Source organism: Anopheles stephensi, chromosome 3 (assembly GCF_013141755.1).
Source record: "Anopheles stephensi strain Indian chromosome 3, UCI_ANSTEP_V1.0, whole genome shotgun sequence".
Classification (NCBI taxonomy): domain Eukaryota; kingdom Metazoa; phylum Arthropoda; class Insecta; order Diptera; family Culicidae; genus Anopheles; species Anopheles stephensi.
Genome location: NC_050203.1, coordinates 18,374,153 through 18,395,605, shown reverse-complemented (window position 1 = coordinate 18,395,605; position 21,453 = coordinate 18,374,153). Strand labels below are relative to the sequence as shown.

Here is a 21,453-nt window from a genome sequence, read left to right as displayed (position 1 = left end):
GCTTTAAAAATTAATTAATGAAAACTCGTCTGTGAGGACGATGACTTTTCACTTCCGGGGGGTTTTTGATGTGTTCTTCAGTTCAAGTTCATAATACGAAAAGTGTAGCGCGCTATACGAGCTACCGGAGGAGTTCAACCGTAAAGCAAATTCCACACACAAGTCGGCAAGATAACGTGAGCAGCAGCGCAAAAGCTTCCAACAAGTGGCAGTGACAGAGGAAGAATTTAAGAATTTAATTTAAGTGGCTTTTATTGGAGATAAATCTGCTGTAAAATCCGTTTAGTTTAAATCTTGAAAAATCACATGAGGAAAATATAAAGTACATTAGACAAGTAATGAACAGAGTCCAAACAAGCTTCCAATGACTGGCAGGAACTCATGGGAGTTCAAGAATTTTGGGTAGGGAATTTAAAACAGCTTTTATTGAAGATATCTCTGCTAACAATGCCTTCAATTTAAATCTCACAATCATTCTTGAAGAACACAGCAAGAAAACTGAACTGAGTTCCGCCCAAACAATAACATCCAGTTTCCCGCCAGAAATGAAAGCTTCGGTAGCGCTCTTGCTCGAAAGCTCCCACCGAAACACACGCCTCATCAACAACGCAACGCAACGCAACACCGATCCGAACCGATCCGATGCTCATGGCCCAACAAACCCAATGATTTCGAAACATGTTTTGTTGTTGTTGAACGCTGCACTATTCCGCAGGAAGTTGAATGTTTTGAACAACGCAAGCAAAAGCGCGCGTAATGTGTTGTTTGGAGAACCAGACACCAGAAGCATTCCTGGTTGTGAAGGTCCGTTGTTTTCGTGCGCTCTTCTCAGACGGCAATATGTACGGCAATAACACTTTACTTCGAAAAACTGGCGCGATCGCATCAACACCAACACAAGCGCGCGAGCGAGCCATCAACAAAGGCAACCTCAAGAATATGCTTCCTCCGTATCCTTTAAGGCTTCGCAGAGCTACGCTGCGATGGCGCTGTAGAATAACGGGAATTGGCTCGTAGAAGGCCGAGACGAGGCACGGCACAGAGAAAGGTGAAAGAAAAGGTAGAGGGAATTGAGGTGAGAGAACGAGCAGAACGAAGAAGCACGTAAGAAAACTGGCCCAAAAAGAAGCCGCGCGGTCGTCTGCCGCTGGGGCTTTTTTTTTTTGACCTCACCAAGAAGCGAATGTGTTGATGACGACCACCAAACATGCCAGCCAGCCTAGAGAAGATCGCATCCGAGCGATCGAGCGACGAAAACAACAACGCCGAAAAAATGCATGCATAACAGAGAGAGAGAAAGAGTGAGAGAGGGGCGTCTAGAAAGGAGAAGAAACAACTAACACACACACATAACCCAAAAAGAAAAACCAGACGCGGAAGTGTGTGCATGCATCCCAAGAGACGCACATACGCGGCATCTCCTCGGATGCATTCATGGCCGCCGCCAAAAGCATGGCCACCAGAAGGAAGGCCACAACTATCGCCGAGAGAACACACGCTAGACGACGCGTTAGATGCAAGGGAAGCGAGAGCGAGAGAGAGAGAGCCGGTGAGGACGTGCGGGGAAAGCGGCGTCGCAATGGCATTTATGCTGCGCTTCGTTTCGCTTCGGATGAAATTCCTGGAAGGATCAGGGCGGCCTCCGGTTTGGTCTGAGAAATTACCTGATCCCTTGGCTTGGACTTTGGGTTATAGTGCCGTGCGACAGCCAGCGTAAGGGAAGCGCAACATATAAACAACGGTGGTAAGGTAAAGAGACGGCCTTCATCGTGATGTGTGCGTGTGTGTGGGGGTGTGTTTTTACTGCATGTGTGTGTGTGTGTGTGTGCTTCATGCTAGAGTTTCTGGACGAGACCGTGAGATGAGAAGAAGACCAGGGAAAGGGTCCCAAAAAATGCGAGCATAGAGGACAACAGGCAGCGTTAGACTGCGCCGGTTAAGGCTTCAACAAAAGCCTGTTTTTGGTACGACAAAACGTGTGACGAACAATCTCTACCATAGCGTTAAGGCTTAGGGCAGATTCGGTACCATTTTTATGCAACCATCGGTGGAATTTGTTTTAGAGAAATTAGGTTGAAAATGAGTTATGGGAAGGCTGGTTTATCTGTAGGTGAACCTGGGAGCTTAAGAAGCTTGTAGTTTCCAGAATCTAAAATAACAATAGGTATCTTTAGCAAATGAGGCAGTAAATGATGGTAGGAACCAATAAAGAAGCAAATTAATTAATTTAGAATATTAATCATATAACAATGGCATATTAGGAGATTCTTAAGCTTCTCCAGGAGATTCTTAAGCTTCTTGGCGTAACGGCCTCTTAGGTGATGCCTGCCTTTTCTGACTTAGTAGGAAAGTCAGTCCTCACTACTGTGGGGACGATTCAGATGGAATTGAACTCCAGTCTGGCCGTCAGTGGAGTCTAACACTGAATAGAGCTGATAGAGCTCTTCAACAATGATTGCTTGTGGCACATATAAACAAATCGACAGGCTAACAAAATCAGCAAAGTCTAAGAAGATCAGGAATGCTCCCACGTATTTGGTTCAAAAGTAAAAACTCCATGAGAGCCCTGTTGGAGAAGCCACAAGGACTTCAAACGATAGCAACTAGATCATTCACCCGTAAATACCAAATCAAGAGTAAATGATGTTCTTCAAAGAAGAGAACCAGCAGGCCAAGACCCCTAAACGTAACGCTATGAAGAATTCTCCAGTAAAAAAAATACGGTATTACTGATATGGTGATAAAAATATGATGCTACTTATTCATTAGTGGTCTTTAAGGTACATACAATTTAGGGTTTTTTATTCCAATTATGATGACTTTATCTTTTTTGATAAACAATTTGAGCTCCTTTGGAAACGAGATAATGGAAGGACATAAACCAGCAATAAGTCGTTAAATTAGAACGATTTAAACAAGTTTAAAGAAGATATCACTTACGTATCTAGAGAGCAAATTTCTGCTCCAGGATTCTCGTAATAGACACTTACCTGCAAAGAAAAAGGGATAAAATTCAGATTAGTTTAATTCAATTGGAAATGCTTATTTTGATTAAACTGAATAATTTTCTAAGAGAGCTAAAAGTAAATGATGGAGACGCAAGGTTCTTTACACAAACGCGTACCCTATGGTTCAATGGCTTTAACTCTCAATTTACACAGTATTTAGGCAGATAAGCATCTTATCGACGTAAAGTAGCATCGGAAATTATATTCCAAAGTTTCTCCAAGCAGGATGCACACAGCGGATAAATAATGTCCACCGCCGCGTTGAGGACTTCTTTCCTTCGATTCTCTTGATCTCCGTTCTTACATTTGTCGATTAAATATCAACACGCCATTACTGGTACTCGTGTACATGCTTTTTAAACTAACGCTTTACAACGAAAAATAAGAGAAGCGGATTGGAATTTTTCCACTTTTAACAAGTTTCCCACTCATGCAACTTCGCACTGCGAAATACGTCCCACGTGCTCCTTATCTTTCTCACGTTGCCAGTTCGCCAACGCTCCGTGGGCTGCCACCAACCAAAGTAAGGAAACCAGTGCCATTTGCCTTGGGGGCGTTGTTTTCCATTAACAGTTCATTTTCCCAGCTGATGATTGCGCATCCGGTCGGACGTACGGCCCCCCCGGAAAGGATTCGCCCCTGGCAGGGCGGAACAGATCTTTTCGTGCAGTACCGGGCGCGCATCGATATGCAACAGGGTGCGCGATGATTGGTGGAATTGACAGCAAAGTGTGATAATTACATTTTTGGCCTAAATGTGCCGACAGCATGGGAAAGTGTCGTGAGGCCGTTGTGGGGGAGCGGCGACTGACTATCCACGACGGGCTGGAGCTTCGCCAGCTAGAACGACGGCTCCCAATGCACCGAGTCTCGTTCGGGGTTACAGAATTTTTTCGCAAGGATCTTGCTGGATGCAGGGCGTGAATTTTCCCCCAATCGAGAGCGAAAGAGATAGAGAGCATTCTTTCGTGATGGGAAAACGAAAGGGTTCATTGGAGTAGTTAGCAGTTCCATTTTATTAACATCCAATCGGAAAGCGGTGAATGAATTCAACGAGCTCAACGTGATTTAAGACACGAAAAGAGAAATTTCCTATCTTTGTATGTACTAAATGAGTTCATTTAGTTTAAAATAAGCATTATAAATTGCATTAAAAATGACTACTAAACGGGTTATGATTCGAGAATGATGATTTTCAGAGTATACTTAACAGACTATTCAATAATCTTCTACAATATCAATAACCAGAACCTGAGAATGTCAGGAATAATACATAGAATCTCTCAACATGAACAATACGGCGATGAAGTGAGGATGAGGATGAGATTCAAAAGGTTGCAATAAGGTCTACAGACCTTTCCTTTTAAGTTCTATTGGAATTCAGCGACTAGAGGAACAATAGTAGAAAAATGTTTAACTGTGCTAAGATATATTCGCTAGAGCAATCCCCCTGTAGAAAACGACGAAAAAGCTATTAAAGCTCACTCTTGAACAGCAGTTCTGTTCGTACTGTATTACCAGTTGATCGTTCTGATCAAAGATTTTGCTTTAAAGCACGTCATGAGAATGACATCCATCAGGTTCTACTGTGTTAACCTAACTTATGGGTTTTTTTTTTGTCTTCGACGACGATGATGACCAAGAGATTCATCTGTAGGTACTGTCTGTGACACTTCTTCAACAAGCAACAATCGCAACAGCCAGGAGGACCAATCGAGACTGCTTATTTGTGACGCTCAAAAACAAGATTTAATCGTTATCAGAAATTATTGGCTAGTCTATCACCCAAAAAAGTATACTATCGCACTATTATTCTCATTAAAATAAAATTAACTTAAAGTTTACCCATTCCTTGACTTGTAAATACATAAATTAGTGTAATAAATCCGCATCAGGTTCACTTCGCACGCAGAGACAACGCCATTCCGTAATTCCGATATGCGTTTCGACTAGCTTCCGTTTATTTTCTCACCCTCCCGGTCCACATACTTGTGCACTGAAAATGGTATCGAGACGCATAAAATTCATACCAAACAGACGCGTGCCTTTTTTCGGATAGTTACAGTTGGTGGTTTGATGGCGCTTAGAAACTATTCGCCACTTCTACACGGCGCGCCATTATCACGTTGTCCTGGTCGGGGCACCATTCGGGTTAACAGTGCTTATTCGCTCGTACGCGCACAGCTTACGCACTTCGTCGATGGTGCGTTGGGCGGCACAGAGTACGAGAGCGAGAAAACTGCTACTGGGGTGACGCTATCGAAAACGATCAGACCATCCGGACACGTTAACACCACCAGACGACGACGGCGACGACGACGACTATATATGCTAAACAGAGAGCTGTATGGCCAATTTGAATATCTTTATTTCGGCGCATATACGCGTGCACGGCTGGCACTGGCAGCGGTTCGCACCATTGTATGGTACAATTGCTTGCGTGTTGTTTCGCGTGCGTTATCGATTCAGATTATTTTCATTACAGAACTCGTCAGAAAATCCATTCATTTTTATTTACATGTAGGAGATTAATGGTGGAGAATCACGGAGAGGTTATGTTCCTCGGTCAAATTACTGTTCAAAGAACTGATTTGTTTTTTTAATGTAAAAGTCTTAATGATTTTCATTCCGTATTCTGTTTATAAAGCAAATTTTAGTTTGATTGAAAGTAAAATAAAATCAATCCTGACTTCTGATTCTAAATTCTGAGGCAAATTAAAGATGGCGTCTTAAACAATTCTTCATGGTTTTTTTTTTAAATCCTTAACGGAACTGAAGTAAAAACTAAGACATTTTTGCCAGGATTTAATAACTGAAGTCAAATTTGAATATGAGTGAAAGGAATCAATTGTTCTCTCTAGCACAGATTCAAGATGGCCGACGTAAAGTGAGGTACCAAGCGTCTCCATATTCTACTTCAAAGCATCCAAAAGCTTAGCAGAACAATGTACTGTGCAAACATTCGAATGAGTTTCGCAATTTTAGTTAAAAAAAATTAAATGTCCATAGTCTGGAATAATTTTGTAAATTAATACAATTTTTAAAAAAATCATGAATCTAACGAATGGTTATTTAATTTTAATTGTAGCGATTGTGCTGTGTTGGAGAATGATGAATGTAAAGTTTAAAATAATTCGAAATAATTACATTACCTCAATCACAAAAAACCAACTCATTACAGCAATAACTGATGAATCGAATTAAAATGTAACGCCAGAAGAAAAAATCACTTGATTTAACTTTATCAAGTCGCATCCGAATCGGGCCCCGCGGGTTTCACAGGGATGAGATAAAATGGAGCACGTGTGACCGGGCCCGAGCACTAATGCTGACCGACCAGCGCCACACATACATCAGGCTCGCAAAGAATGCGCATCGGATCAGGCCCATAACAGAGCACCATCACCAGCACCATCACCACCACATCACACACCATCACCAATCATGTATTTAATCGTTGCGGCGCCACACTGATCAGCATGCGGCACGCACGGATGAACGAACCATGGCGAACGTTGTAAAGTGTTCGGAACACGTTCTGGTAGGTTGAGTATGGACGATATGGGGTGGTTAATCGCGAAATGATGAGCAATGAAAATTTGGAAGTTCCAGGATGATGTTCAGGGCCTGACGCCGCACCAATTGTGTGCCATTGTGCCACGAATATCCTCTTGCCCTTGAGAAGTTCACGGGTAAGGATCACAAGGACTCTGTCCCCGTTAGACTGTTACGATCAAGAGATGTGTTTTCTTCCTCTTCTGTGATACTTATCAATCAGTATTGTCCACTGCTCCGGTGCTATGGAGCCCGTATGTGCTATGGAGACGCACACACTTGCACAACTCACCAAAGTCCATCGCATCTTCTGGATTGGAGCATGAAGAAACAAATCAAAACGGCAGGCTATGAAGGGGACGGTTCCCGCATACAAGGGTTGCGAGGGGGGAGGGGGGGGGGAGGCGGTGGTAGCTCTGTAGCTAAACGCGCGCGACAGATTCCCAATTTGATTTCGCGCGACGGCGAACGACGTTTAGGTTTACACATTTTGGCCGCGTGTTCGCGCGCGTGTGTGTGTGTGTGTGTTTGTATTATTTTGTTCTTTTCTAGTACTTTTTTTTCATTCGGTTCGTTTTTTGGCGCGCGCGTTTCACTCAAAAGGTTCAACGAACTGCTCGAACCACAAGGTCATCGCCGCCGCGCGCAGAGCACCCGCGTGTATATTGCGTACCTCGCGCCGTAAGAAAGAAAACAACAGCAGCAACAAAAAAACATCCCCCCAACGACACACACACACACAGGCCTGCATGAGAGCTAAACCTTAGAAGGGGGGAGTGGGTGGGGGGGGGACGGTGGGCGAACTTTTGGGGCATAAGAGAGAACCCCCTCAAGAGCAAAATACAGGCGAAGCGCTTGGGCGTGAGCACTTCACGCTCAATAATCGAGTGTCCGGGAGCTGAGTGAACGTTTAGGGGATGAGCTTCAAAAACGCACACGCAAGGGGGGGGGGGGGGGCCCAAATATGATATTGGGGTGTTTCTTTTTTCCTAGTGTGTGTGTGTGTGCGTGTTTTAATATTCCCACACTATGGTGAAGAATGAGAGCTCTCTGAGAGCAGTTGGGGCTGCCTGGGGAAGATCTCGTGAGCGCAGTTCAGGTTGGTAGGCCTCACGAGGTTTCTTTGGTGCCGAAGCTTTTGAGTTACGTTGACCACAGCCGTACACTAACGATGGCTACTACTACCCTTACAGACTACCACCATTGAATGGGGTGATGATACTAAGAGCGCTGGGCATTTGGGATGCGATTGTTGACAGTATGATGACTGAAGTTGATGATGACCGCAAGATTTGAAATTGATTTACTGAAACCCAGTACTCAAAGAAAACCTCAGTTACACTCTTCAGTTACTCTCTTGATACAAATATTCAATGAGAAAATTTGCTTCCAAAGAGTTTTTTACTACTAAACATCCAACATAAACCCTGTAAGACTCCAATCTATCCTGTCATTACCAGCAAACTCTTCTGTCAGCGATAACTTCAAAGCACCGAGGGCCTTTTTTTTGCTTCCGGAATGGCCGCAAAACCCACCTTTCGCTAATCGGTTTGTTTTAGCATCTTGTTATTTGCCACGCCCATCATTACGGAGCAACAAAATCATGCTCCGGCGGGTGGGTGATGATGATAACCGTACCGACTACAGGCAACCGCGGAAAGGACGTGAATATCTGTGCACGGGTACCAAGGTAGCTGTGAGAGGAAAGAAAGGGAAAGGGATTGCATATTTATGGCGCGGGTGGAATGGATGCAAACAGCAAACAGGCTAAAAATGGGTTCGAGCGGGCCAACTTTTACTGACAGGCAAGTTTCCGGAGATCGGGAGATGTAGAATTACGAAGACAAAAAGTTGAAAAAAAAAACCCTCCAAGGATTAAAAATATGTTACCCAAAAAAAAAGCGAATCAAAAAACAAGTTTAATAAAACAAAGTTGGACGTAAAAGGCAGATAGCAAGCAATCAAAAATGAGACCAACAAAAAAAAAGGCTGTCTAATTTTCAATAAGCCCCAAATCATTCACGATCGACAGGTGTCAGGGCTCGTTTTAACTCTCCAAAATTCATGTAAGCTATTTGAAGAAGAAAAAATAACTAACAGAATATTAAAACCTCTCAGTTGTCAAGAAAGTATTAATCATCTAAAAACACAGCAAACATTATGTCCTAAAGTTAAATTAATCCATATGGTGGAGTAAGTCCATTTGTCTATAATTTAGCTATAAAACTAAACTGATCCCTTCTGAAACCATATCTGAAAGAGAAAAGAAATTGGCATGCAAATGTGCATTCACCCTGAACAGAGTTATCGAACACACTTCACCCGGATCTCGGATGATCCCAGACGCGCCAAAGTGATTTGTACTAGCCACCACCAACCAAGCGAGAAACCGCACCGAATGTTTATGGCAGGGTCAGCGATTTACCCACGGGAAGCGGTGGAAAGTGAGACTAGTTCGAACTGCACAGACCTCATCTGGAGCAACTTTACGTCGCCACCGTCTCAACGCCCCCACAACGCAGAAATAACTGTCCAAGGGTTTGCGGTTAGAAGAAGATGTCTCCGACAGACATTACACAAAGATCAATACGACGATGGAGACGACCGAGGCGATACTTTAATATATTATCAATTTTATATTCGTGGGAACCTGGTCGCAACTACATGCCCACACACACACACACCGACCCAGCATCTGCAACCACTGGACCGCATCGCAGGCTGGATGGGCACCGTCTACCCGACTATCTTGCGGTAGGAAGGCGATAAAATGAGTTATTATTGATCTTGGTGCACAGCTCCTCTTGGCCGATGAAAACGTTCCTTACGGTCGTCGCGCGAAACGTGAAGACAACCAACTCTCTCTCTCTCTCTGTGTCCCGCCGGTCTGCCTTTAGCTATTTGCGGCGGGCGATCGATTGCGGTTTGATTCTGCCCATCCGAGGACATTCCACCTGTGGGCGCAAGAATGGGTGCCGTAGTCGCCGAACCACCTAACCATTATTTCGGTCAATCGCAAAAGCGTCTTGGCGTTGGCCGTGCCGGTAAAGGCGAATGGGGTTGGAACCTCGGTTGGCACCACATCGGAGTGTCTCCCAGGCGCGCAGTGGAAAACTGGGAAATTATTATAATGGTGTCGCTAGAGCGCGAGCGCAAGGCACAAGAACAAAAAGGAACGAAAGAACTAGTTCTCCGCTTGTGCTGCACTACTTTTGATTTTCTCTGTCTGGACAAACACAGAGCACAGAGTATTATAAATGGGAAAGGGGGGGGGGGGGGGGGGGGGGTTTGCGGAGAGGTTGAATGTGGTAATTGAGTGAGTAGAATAAAATTCCTCAAGTTATGACTTGAAAGCCGCAGTAATGTGTGAGCTTACAAGCGGTGGAACATTTTCCACCCTGAAAGTTGTGGACGACAATGGACGTGACTAGAATGCTTTTAAACTAAAAGAAAGTATTGAAAAGCTGGCGGCTCAACAGCGAGGAAATTGCTAATATACTAATTAGCTTGAACTTCGTATCTGTACTTTGAATAGAATAATGACTAAAGTACACATTAAAGTTAGTGGAGATAAATGAAATAAAGAGAAATTCTTGATGGCAATTATTCGAATTATGGCATCCATCACCGAGGCATCACTCCTTAAAGACATCATAAAACTAGAGTTTCGATTGCTAGATTGTTTGGTATAATTTGCATGACGTAATAACATAAAATTCGTCATAGTACGATCATAGATTTCGGAATTGTTACAACTGCTTTATAGTCCTTCCAGTCAGTAAAATGCTCTCTTGACTCAGCCAAGGAAGAAAATTGTCAATGTTCTAAAAAGTTTGAGCTATGAAAATGATCACATTTAGGAAGCTTAAAACATCGAAATAAGGAAACTAAAAGAAACTTCCTAAAACTAATACATTTCTAACTAAAAAGGCAAAAATTTGGAGACATTCACTTAAAAATGCTTCTACCAAATACGTAAAACATATGGAACCAACCGTGAAGACCTCAATAAAAGCTTCAACAATTAAACAAAACAATTGCAAAACGATTCTCAACACATCTTACTTGTTCGCTTTCATCTTGCTCTCATCCAGCAGCAACAGATCGACACTGCTCGTCACCAGTTCCGGCCGATGATCAATCGTCCTCTTCACGTAGATCTGCCCATTCACCGTGAACACGCTCTTAATTTTGCCATCACGCTTCAGCCTCATCGCTTCCGCCTTAAGGCTCACATTGCCACGGGTCAGATTTTCACTCACAAACACACGGCCGCCCTCCGCGCCACCACCATACCCCAAATCTGCCAGCGCCAGTCCAGTTCCAGCTCTACCGCCCTCCTGATACCGGCGATAAAACTCATTGCGCGCATTACGGAACACAAACTGCACGTGAACGGCTGGTGGTTGTACCACAGGTTCGGACGATACTCCGGCCCGCAACTTCCCGCCGACCCGTGTCCTTGCCAGATTGTCCAGTACGGCCACACTGTAGCGCGATGGTTTAATGTCCGGTGACGGCGAGCCACCAAGATCGAGCCGTCGTATATGTACGATCGGGATTTCACTCTCCGTGTATCCTAAACGGCGGGCAATACGCACATAACAGTCCCGCAGCGCATCTCCAGCAAAGGTGGCCGGTATGCCGATTAGCAATAGATCACCGGCCCGGTTCGAACGATGCCCGTAGTCCTGGTTTGCCAGGAACAGTCGGTTGGTTTGTGTAAGGCGCCGGTTTAGCGTCTCGATTCGATCGCCAATTTGATCCCGCAGACCGTGGACTTCCGATAGCAACCGATCAAACTTATGATCGAGCATGCTTTCGTCCGCTGGTGCAGCGCAACGGTTCCGTTCATTACATCGTTCCAGTTCTTGGTTCTCTTTCGCAGCGATTGTGGACATTATTTCCACCAATCGGGTGTCCTCGTGCTTGTCGTTGATGGTTAAGCCGTAAAGTGCTTGATCCTTGCTATGCTGATCATCTTCATTTATTGTGTTTGCGATTCTGTTCGACTGTCCGAAGGTAAGGCTCCTTGAGGAAGTGTTTCGCTTATGGCTCGAGGACATACTCTATGTTTTGTTTCGCGATACGAAGATACGTTGGACACATTAGTCTGGATATTGTCTGTTGCACATGAAGCACTTTTGGCACAGATACAGACACACGTTAGCTGAATTTCATCGTTTTGCTGGTTAAAGCTAGCTTCTTTACTGTTTGATGTCTAAGAAGCTGCTATAAATGTAATGATATAAAATTATAGCAACAAATACAACGCAAAAAGTTTGAAGAAAACAATACATCAAAAAACAATCTGCTACTCAACCAAAACAATTCGAAGAACCAAATAATGCCTCAGGGGACGCAACAGTCACAAACAAAACCTCACCGAAAGCGGCGAAAATGATGGGGTTGAACTTCAAGGCAACAGAAGAAGATCATGTGGCTAGGTGTAAATATATACTCCAAAAACCCAACCCATCCCTCTCCTGTCACAGTTTCTGGAGGAAGAGTGCAGGATTTGTCGGCTGAAAATGCTTTCCCGTCCCGTCGACCGGCACTCTACTGGCACAAAAATAGCATAACATTTGCTCTCTTCCATCGCCACCTGATAGTATATTCTGTGGCGGGGCTTTTTTTCTGCGTGTGGCTTGCGGGCTAATTCCATGTAACTCAATACAAGGGCAACCGCGTCCTTTGCCTTCACCGTGCAACCACCACCCACAATCAAAATACGCTGCAGTAAGGGACAGGCCGTTAGGATTGGCATGAAGACAACCACCGAAAAACGCCCCACAGCGCACTGGTAGCAGGCAGTAAGTATTATTGACGGGGTGGGGGGTGGGGAGCTCGCAGAAACCCCGTCTAGGACGTGTGGTGGTATCTGGAAGGTAATGTTTTATGCGCCGGTCCTAATGTCCCTAATGTTGGTAGCGAAGGGCTTGCCAACACCAACACGCACGCACAAGCGCCTGAAATCCTTGTGCGGGTTTTCTTCACGTAAACATGGGCGTTCGTTTGTTTGGCCAAAGGGGGCAGTTTGGTTTTTAGGAGAGTTGCAGAGCACAGCGTTGTGCCAGAGAAAATAGGAGGCGAGAGAGATAGAAATAGGGAGAATTTCTAACATTCTTTTCCTTCCTAACTTCTACCTTTTCCTTGATGTGTAAAAACCCTAAGGACTCTAGCACGGTTGCAGTGGTATCCAGGAAAATCCTGTCGTCTGTGCCTACCATAATCCTTAACTCGAAGCGTATTTTCCTAAGGATTCTTTAAATTTTCCCAAGCCACTGCTTATCAGATACTAGTGTCTGGTCAATATACACCTCCATATACTTTTATAGTAAAAAGAGAAGAATTAAAATTCTCTACCCTTTTTTTCGAAAACAATTTCACATCAAATATTCTGGAATTCTAATATCCATTCGGATGTTTCCCACTGACAGGTTAGTGAATTCCGTTTGCCATCATCAACCTTTATCGGAATTACTGTACTCCGTTTTTCTCCGAATTACACCACTTTTCCGGTTCTCCCTGGCTGGCTGGTTGGCTGGCTACCGTCACTACCACACCTAAAAACCCAGTGCATGCGAGCACGGGCGAGAAAAACTCTCGATACATGTCCTCCATCTTCCATCATACGTCGAAGAGTACGGTCGACCGCGGGTGAACAGTCGGGAAATTATCGATTATGCTCCGTCGTCGTCGGCCGTTCCTTTCGCAGGAGACTCTGCTGCTCTTTTCCTTCACAGTTCATGATTCACTTTTCATTTTTCCTTTTTTGATTTATCACATTTTGGAGAAAGTTGTGCCCTGTATCTTTCTCTCTCTCTCGCTCTCTCTTGAGCAACAACAAAAAAAAAAACGTTGCTCTCGCTCACAGTTTTTAGCCGTGCTGCTTTGCCCAAGACAGCGAACACCAAACACGACCAGGAAAATTTAATGTTTTTGCAAGGAAAATTAACTCAAAACAGGCTTTAGAAATTCGCGTTTTAGTCAGTAAAGGTAAAGGAAACTGTTAAAGGCATAAAGAAAAAATATAACCACACTCAAAAATAAAATATAGCACAAGATGATAGGCTGCATAATAAATAACTTAACAAAATAATAAATAACATGAGAAGTGTTGTGTAGAAGATTATGCAATTTAACGCCACTTTGTGCCAAAAAGTATTTAAGGACTGTTTCATACACTTTTGACACATGATATTTATGTGTCCTTACAGCACAATCACTCTTATATCAACCAGACACAGAAACACACACACCATCACAGGCAAAAGTGTCAGCATCTTCTATGCATCTTCCACACAGTCTACGGTGAATCCTTCTCCAGCGATATACAAACTAAATGCACATATAGATGCATTTTTCGATCGTAACCCATTCGCCCACTGACTGGAGAACGAATCCTCTATTCCTATTGATTTTCGGCCACCACCTAACTAACCACTTATTTCCAATTCTGCACAAAAAACCAAACCCACCTAAGTGTGTAACGAAAGCTCACTTTACAAACGACCGGCCGTGTCGTATGCGCTCTGTAATGAGTATTTGCATTTGCAAACTATCTATAAACAAATTTTGCACCCGCACGACAGCAATCGGGAAAACACTTTGACACGGTACCGAGAACCCGCGCGCGCTGTGATATCCCTGTCCTGCCGGGCGCGCCTGACAGCCCGAAGGATCCACTCCATCGATGCGCACCGTGTTTTTGGGTGTGTGCGTGTTTGTGTGGGTTTTATTTTCCTTCTGGCAGATGAACGCAATGTTTTACCGGCAAAGTTTTGCTAGACTGGGGGACCACCACTGCCTGGGAGGGGGGGATGGATGGGCAAACGAATTTCCTCTCATGCGCGCTCATGAGGAAAAGGATATTTTTCCCAACGGAACGCATATCCCTGTGCTGGCGAGAGAAAACAAACTAGAAATTGGGAGACACGGCGCAAAAGAGAGAGAGAGAGATAGCGCGTAATTCGAAATGTGAGAGAGTGTAGTCGGAAAATGGGAGAACATTTTCCTCGATACGAAGTACGGCAACTGCTCTCGTGCGTTCAACACCACCATGTGAAAAGCGATTTTTTTTTCTCGGAGCCAAATGTTTATAGCAACAGAGCGCGCGCGCTTTGCCCGAGTTGATAGTGTTGGTAGTGTTGCGATACTAGGCGGAAACCACCACTGAATCATCGTCGTCATACGAAATTGGCAGAATTCATTTAAAAGATGGAAATTAAATAAAAATTAAAGAAGGATTTTCTTATAAAATGCTAATGAATTGAAGATCTAAACAATATAGAGAGGTTATGAAATAAAGACAAAATCTTATTTACTCTACTAGATTGTTGTATAGACCGCTAGTATGCATGTGTATATGAAATGGAGTTCGATACTTGATACATGAGAAAAGACATTCATTCAAAAATTTAAGTTTTAGCATTAATTTCTGTTAACTTTATTATTTGTTTCTGTTTCTGTTAAAGGGATCACATATGTTTTAATCCAACATATTCATTTAGCATAAAAAAAAAGATTTAAAGGGAAATTTTGATTGGCAGAAAGAAAACATATGATGTGCACATTGCCGGTAAATAATTATTTAAAAAAATGTTTTCTATGAATATTTTAAAAGCAATTTTGTGCCATTACTGTCCTTTTTCAGTTGCAAAAACTATTTACTTCCCTTCTTTTTCTTTTTTCCCTTTGACTCGCCATCCTCAAGAGATCTTGTCCTACCATTTCAGGCTTCTTTGACTTTTTTTTTTCGTTTATTTATAGAGGCTTTGGGTCTTTGAGACTTCATTCGCCTCTGGTTCTTTGACTTGATTAAACCTGAAGCGTAGTATAGTCCGTTCTGCTTACAGGGAACCAGTCAGGACGGGATTCAATACCCAGTCCTCCCATGTAACGACCGACACAGTCACTGCCTTTTGGCCACTAGACAGCGCCTATACAAATCATTCAGAGGAATGTTTCAACTGAATAAGAGAACATTGCAATCTAGCTGGGGCAAGTCTCAACCATATAATGCATTCAGTTAGGGAAAATTTGCAACTCAGTTGTCGAACTCTGCAATTACCGCACAAACCTTCGTTTCAATTATGTTCCTTGAAGTATAGCATATTGAGAATCATAACCAACCTGAAAGTAGAAGAAAAGAGTTACGATTAGTCCCGTGATATTCGTTAACAAATGGCTAAGCAAGTGTAATATTAATCAGCAAAATTCATGAAGTTTCCTCCTTACCTATATTTTAATCATTCAAAATAGCTTAAACAGTGCTTAAGAGTTGAATTTTTGTATCTCATAAGAAGAAAAAAACCAAGAAAAACCCACCAAAGCCACGCAAGAGCCACTGATGCACACAGAAGTCAAACAAAGAATTCTTTTGACTTATAGTTGTCTAATTGACGTAAGCCGTTGATATCCCCCCCCCTTCCCCCCCCCCCCCCCCCTTCCGATGCACTTTATCGATGAATGCGCTTCTGCTGCATTCTTGAACATGAACCGTACGTAACACTACTGCCACAGCTTCCGTCGTCGTCGTCGAAAGGAGCCCGAAAGGGTATACGAAACGGGCAGCCCTACGACAGACATTGGGGTCGTCGTCATTCCACGGAAAACCCCACATTATATCAACAGCAACAAAGGGCGAAAGAAGACCGAAAATAAGAAAGGAAAGAAAGGTAAATAAAAGTGCGCTCCAGCAGCAATAATGAAGCGAAGTGGTGCAGCAAATGCGGCAAACTGCATTGCCCCACCACCAAATAGCAGAAAGAATAGAAACTGGAAACCTTCTTTCTTTTTTTCCGTTTATATGGGACGTTTTTTCTTTTCTCTCTCTTTATTTATATTTATTCTTGCTTGCCGAGAAATTCCGGAACCCACACGAAAGGGAACACCACATTCCAGCGGTTCGTTGGTGATGGCTGGCCTCCGCAGGGTTCGAGGTGGACTAGCGCAACGGGTTAGTGTTCCAGGCGACAGAAGAATAGTGATGCTGCTGTTGCATCTTGCCCGTTTCGTGTTTTTTTTTTCTTCCTGTTTTGTTTCGGCTTCATTCTATTTCCTTTTACCGATCCCGGTGGTTTTGCTGTGATGGCGTTCCCTATCACACCACAATAGTCTGTCCAATTCTATCCTAGAGCACCTAGCTGAGAACCAACAAGTACGAGTTGCATCGATTGAATGCAGTGCATAGGCTGTCTGCGCCTTTGAGAGAACGACAATCACACACACACACACACACACACACACACACACACACACACACACACACACACACACACACACACACACACACACACACACACACAAATGCACACTTGCATTCCAAAAGCTATGCATTTCTTTCTCGAAGAACTTCCTCCGTGATATGGTGCACTGTTGTGTTTACTGTATTCCGGTCGGTGCTAGATGAATGAATAGCATGTGCACCGAGGTGCATTTCTTAGTCCCAGCTTTTCTGCTACAGTTTAATCACTTTTCCAGAAATCTTCTTCCTGGAATGCAATAATACAGTAAGCGCAGGGTGACGGGGTTTGTTCTATGATTGCGTAAAATAAGCCACTGTCAGAGCTAATAGTGCATCAGCGGGAAAAGAAAAGGATCCTTTAGAGAATTTCCCACTATATCAAGCTTTAATGCGTCTTTTTTCCGTTCTCTTCGTTGCCTTTTCTCCCTCCATCTCTCCCTCTCGCTCGATCTCTATCGCCCACACAGCCTTTCCACATAGAAGATGGAACAGGTTGAAGGGTTTGTCACAAATGAAGAAGCAGCAGAAGAACCAACATCATATCCCAGTGCCCTACGGAGCGAGAGAGATGGAGCTCGGCAAGTTGTTGTCTTGACATCTCGCCGCACAACATGTGCCCTCAGCTACCTGCTGCTTGCACACATTGCCCAGCCATAGCTGTTGCGGCATAGTCGAGCCGGTCGAAAAGAATCGAAATAGGAATGCATTCCTCAGTCAGAGGAGAAGTGGTGCATCGCCGGTTGCAGTCGGGTCGGTACGGTACACGATCGAACGATCACTTCCAGGAAGGTGGTGGTGCTTGCTGCTTGACCACCGGAGAGTGGTTTAAGGGTGGAATTCGGTGTGCTCGAATATTGCTCAAGGATTGCCGTAAGGGTGCAGAGTGCAAAAAAAAGGTGAACTAGTATAAAAAATCCTGAGAGGAAACGGAGTGAACAATCTGCAGTAACAATCTGAGTGACTGAGAGGTGTTGTGATATCGGTGTTCATCGGACATCGAGATATGTTCGTCGATCGAATATGTTTGTGTCTGATATGTTAAATACTTCATCTTAATATACAAATCTTACTTCAACAGTCCAATCTAAGACAGATTATCAACATCAAGAACTTGTAAGTGCTTGACTCTCCCATTCTTGTCTTAAGCACATGGTAGATGATGATGATCGTTGAATTGCTTATAGATAGCTGTAAAGTCAGTGTAACGTGCGGGATGATAGGATCCGGATAGGATTTGATACTACTTTCTTCGTGTTAGCATATATCAGCTTCGATTTTCCACATATCAGCTAACTTGAGCTAATTTTGGTCCTTTAGAATAGCTTTCTCTAAAGCTACGTTTTTTCGGCTTTATTCTTCAACAATAGTTTGTGGAATTGAACCTGCTTCTTTTACACTTAAAATTGATAATCGATTCGAGCTCAAAAACATTGCTCAGCAGTCTAAGGTTTGTTATACACAAAACATATGCTTCTAAACGATTAAAGCACCTTTATCATGCTGCAAGTACTGGCAAGCCAACGCCCGGCGCATCGGTATTCGTTGCCGGAGAGTTATTTCGAAGGATTGAATTTTTGGTTTCGTTCCTTGCCGTTGGAAGGTAACATTCTTACAAAAACACCCACAACTATATAGGTGGGATCCAACGGTGCGAGCACCAGCAGAAGGACATGCGCGTAATATCTTGCCCACCTGCACCAGGAGAAGCAGCAAACCGAGGATGGCTTCTGAAAGGGATTCCTCTCGGCATCGAAATGGGTTCAACATTTGAAATCTTTGAAGATGTTTCAGGAGATCCTCGCGTAGTCGCATATAGCTCCGCTCTGTCTTATAGACGTTTTAAATTCATTCCATCAAAATTTGCGCATTTTTGCGCAAATCTTATGTCCTGTGTGACTTTGGCTATTTTTATTCCATTATTTAGCATAAAAACTGAGTCAAACGGGTGGTGGGAGGATCCCTAGACCATCGGGTTCAATAAAAATGGAGTTTTAATTTACCGAAAGCAGCTTTACTATCTAGCCACCATGCGAGGCCACCACAGACGTTCGCAATGGCGTCGTTAAAATCCTATCCGTGACAGAGATTAGCGGACGGGCTCGGACGACGATGGTGACGAGGAAGGAAGTGCAGGAGGAGGAGGAGGAGGAGGTGTGCTGAATTGTGCAAGAAAATCCGCAACACCGTTTCGCAAAATCTGCCCCTTCGGTAGCGGGGTTGTTACGCACTTTTCTCATCACCGGAGAGAGAGATAGAGAGAGAGAGAAACCGAGAGTAAATCGCAAGGAGCTAAGCATAAAAAGGCAGGCATCTTGAGGTTTTTTCTAGGTTGGTTAGATGTCTTCTCTCGTGCATTTTTTTTTCTTTCCCTTGTTCTCCTCCTCACTCGTGGGAGATGCTGCTCGCAACCCCAATCTACTTGCGAATTGCTGGTCCACCACCCTCGGGAAGGGGGGCCGAATCCAAACATCTTTTTATCAATGTCACTGTTACGCGCTACTTGTGAGTTCCTTGCACCCACATCTGCCCGTTCGTTCTGCTGTTGCTACTACTACTACTACTACTGCTGCTGCTGCTGCTACACACAGCCACCAGCACCCAACACCGGTTGGGACTTGAAAAACGGGGACCCAACAACAACAACCAAGAGAGCTACAGCGCGACATTATGACTAAAACAGATCGATACTACACCACAGGAGCGTACTACAGCGTGGTGCCGGGCAAGGTAAACAGGGACGGACCTTGGCGGTGGAGCTGGTACACAGTTGTAATGTGCTTGGATGATGCGATAAGGCCGCGCATGTAGCCCGTCTTGTTTGGTGGCTGTGGTATAACACGAATTCCTCAATCTAAATTGAAGTAAGCTCCGCTGGCAGACATTTTTTGCGTTGCAAAGTTAATATCTTAAGGTCTTTTAATGTCTCAGTATAAGCTTCAAGAATTATTTGAGTCACCACACATTTATAGCTTATTGAGCCTCAAAGAACCGCATCTCATTTGAATTATTACGCGCGAACTCCAACAGTTTTTGCGATCCCTTCACAGCATAATTGATCAATTTTCGGCGAAATACAACGACATTCGTGAGATGATTTCTTTCGGTCTCTTGGTGTATACCATCGAAAATTCCATCACATGATGATGAATGCGTCGTCTTCACGGCACTCCCTCTCTCTCTCTCTCTCACGCTATCTCGTCCCTCGCTCTCTCACACACACGCACCCGGCATTTTTACAAAGTCACATACACAGTTGGTTTTATCGTTAAGGGGTGGTGTGGGATTGGCGTGGATTTGGTGTGGTGTTTTCTTCTCTCTGATCTGCTCTAAGGAAAAAGTGCTGTCATCGAGATATCGACGCTAGTCTTCTTGGTTGCTTGCCGTGTGCACGAGCGCGTGTATGTGAAATTCGGCGAGTTGTTGTAGTATCAGCTCCCCAATTTTTGCCCCCAACTTGCGTGAGAACCTCCGTAACTCAGGTGTTGGATACACGGAAACTCAGAAGCAAATCACACACGCACACACGACATTTCGCGACATTTAAAATCCCGTCTCTCAATCTCTTCATAGCACGCTCTTGCTCTCTCTCTCCCTCTCGTAATATAAGCGATACGCAGCGATACGCACCGCAGACGTCCATCGCGAGCAAGATACGCAAAATACGCAAAAACAAAATGAAAGTTACGCGTAAGATTGTGAGCGCGGCTCAAACACATATCAGGCGTTCCGAGAGGTGGGGAACGTTATCGCCCCAAACCTCCCCCCCTCCCAACTCATCCTCTACCCTTCCCCACATCACGATCCGATCCACAGTACCGGGGCGGCACTCAATGGGGCGGTGTTCGCAAATAATAAACTCGCGCCAAGCGTGTGTGCGTGCACGTAGGCAGCCAAGGGTGGTTTTTGCTTGTATTCCCTTTTTCATTCACGCACCACCGCTCGGAGTACTGGTTGGGTGAGCGGGACAGCTGAGCAATCGCCAAGAGTACCACCACGTCGGGGAGTTGATGATTTTCGGTGGAGCACACGAGAACTCAAAATATGTGAGTGTAAGGGTGGTGTGGTGGATTTTTTTCTTTTGGTTGTATGTTGGTTTGTTTGAGATTTCGCAAACGTACGCTTCTTCCTGTGGACGCACCACAAACACCACCACCACTGCCGGGGGTACGCCGGGACGGCAAATGGCGCAAGCGTTGACGGCGAAAAAACAAAATGGGAGCCGCGGGTCGCCATCGTGGAGCGTTCGCTTGCTTTGCATGCACGGTGGAGCTTTTTTACGATTTTACGCCACACTTTTCAAGGCTGTCGGGGCTACTAAGGATCGTACAATTTGGGGCGGACTGTTTTTTTTCCTTCGGTAACCGGCAGGTTCAACTGTTGAACGTAATTTGCTAATTATGAGTGTGAAGGGGCGAAGATTTGGGGAAAAATTAACTCAGGATGGTTCATAAATCGGGAAGAAAATTGATGTTTTTTGCTAAGATTAAGGATAAATGCGGTCAAAGTGAATTTTAATAAGCTACTATGCATTTTCACAACGCGATGAAACATTAAAGATTAAGTTCAAGTGTTTTACAAAACCCTAAATTGATATTTTTTATTACAAAACGGGCTTCAAAATTGGACTATTTATTGTCAAAA

The 21,453-nt window shown here is 44.1% G+C and overlaps 1 protein-coding gene across 6 annotated transcripts in view; it reads right to left on the bottom strand.

Annotated features, from left to right (window-relative positions):
- Nucleotides 1-21,453, bottom strand: part of LOC118509805 (serine/threonine-protein phosphatase 4 regulatory subunit 1-like) — a 116,090-nt gene that overhangs the window by 41,964 nt on the left and 52,673 nt on the right. Inside the window, exon 1 of one of the 6 annotated variants that reach the window (XM_036050943.1) lies at nt 10,629-11,644. The exons of the other annotated variants lie outside the window; for them this stretch is intronic. Coding sequence (XP_035906836.1) covers nt 10,629-11,629 — 1,001 coding nt within the window. The 5' untranslated portion in view covers nt 11,630-11,644. Of the gene's footprint in view, nt 1-10,628; nt 11,645-21,453 lie in introns of those variants that run through there. 6 annotated transcript variants of the gene reach the window in all.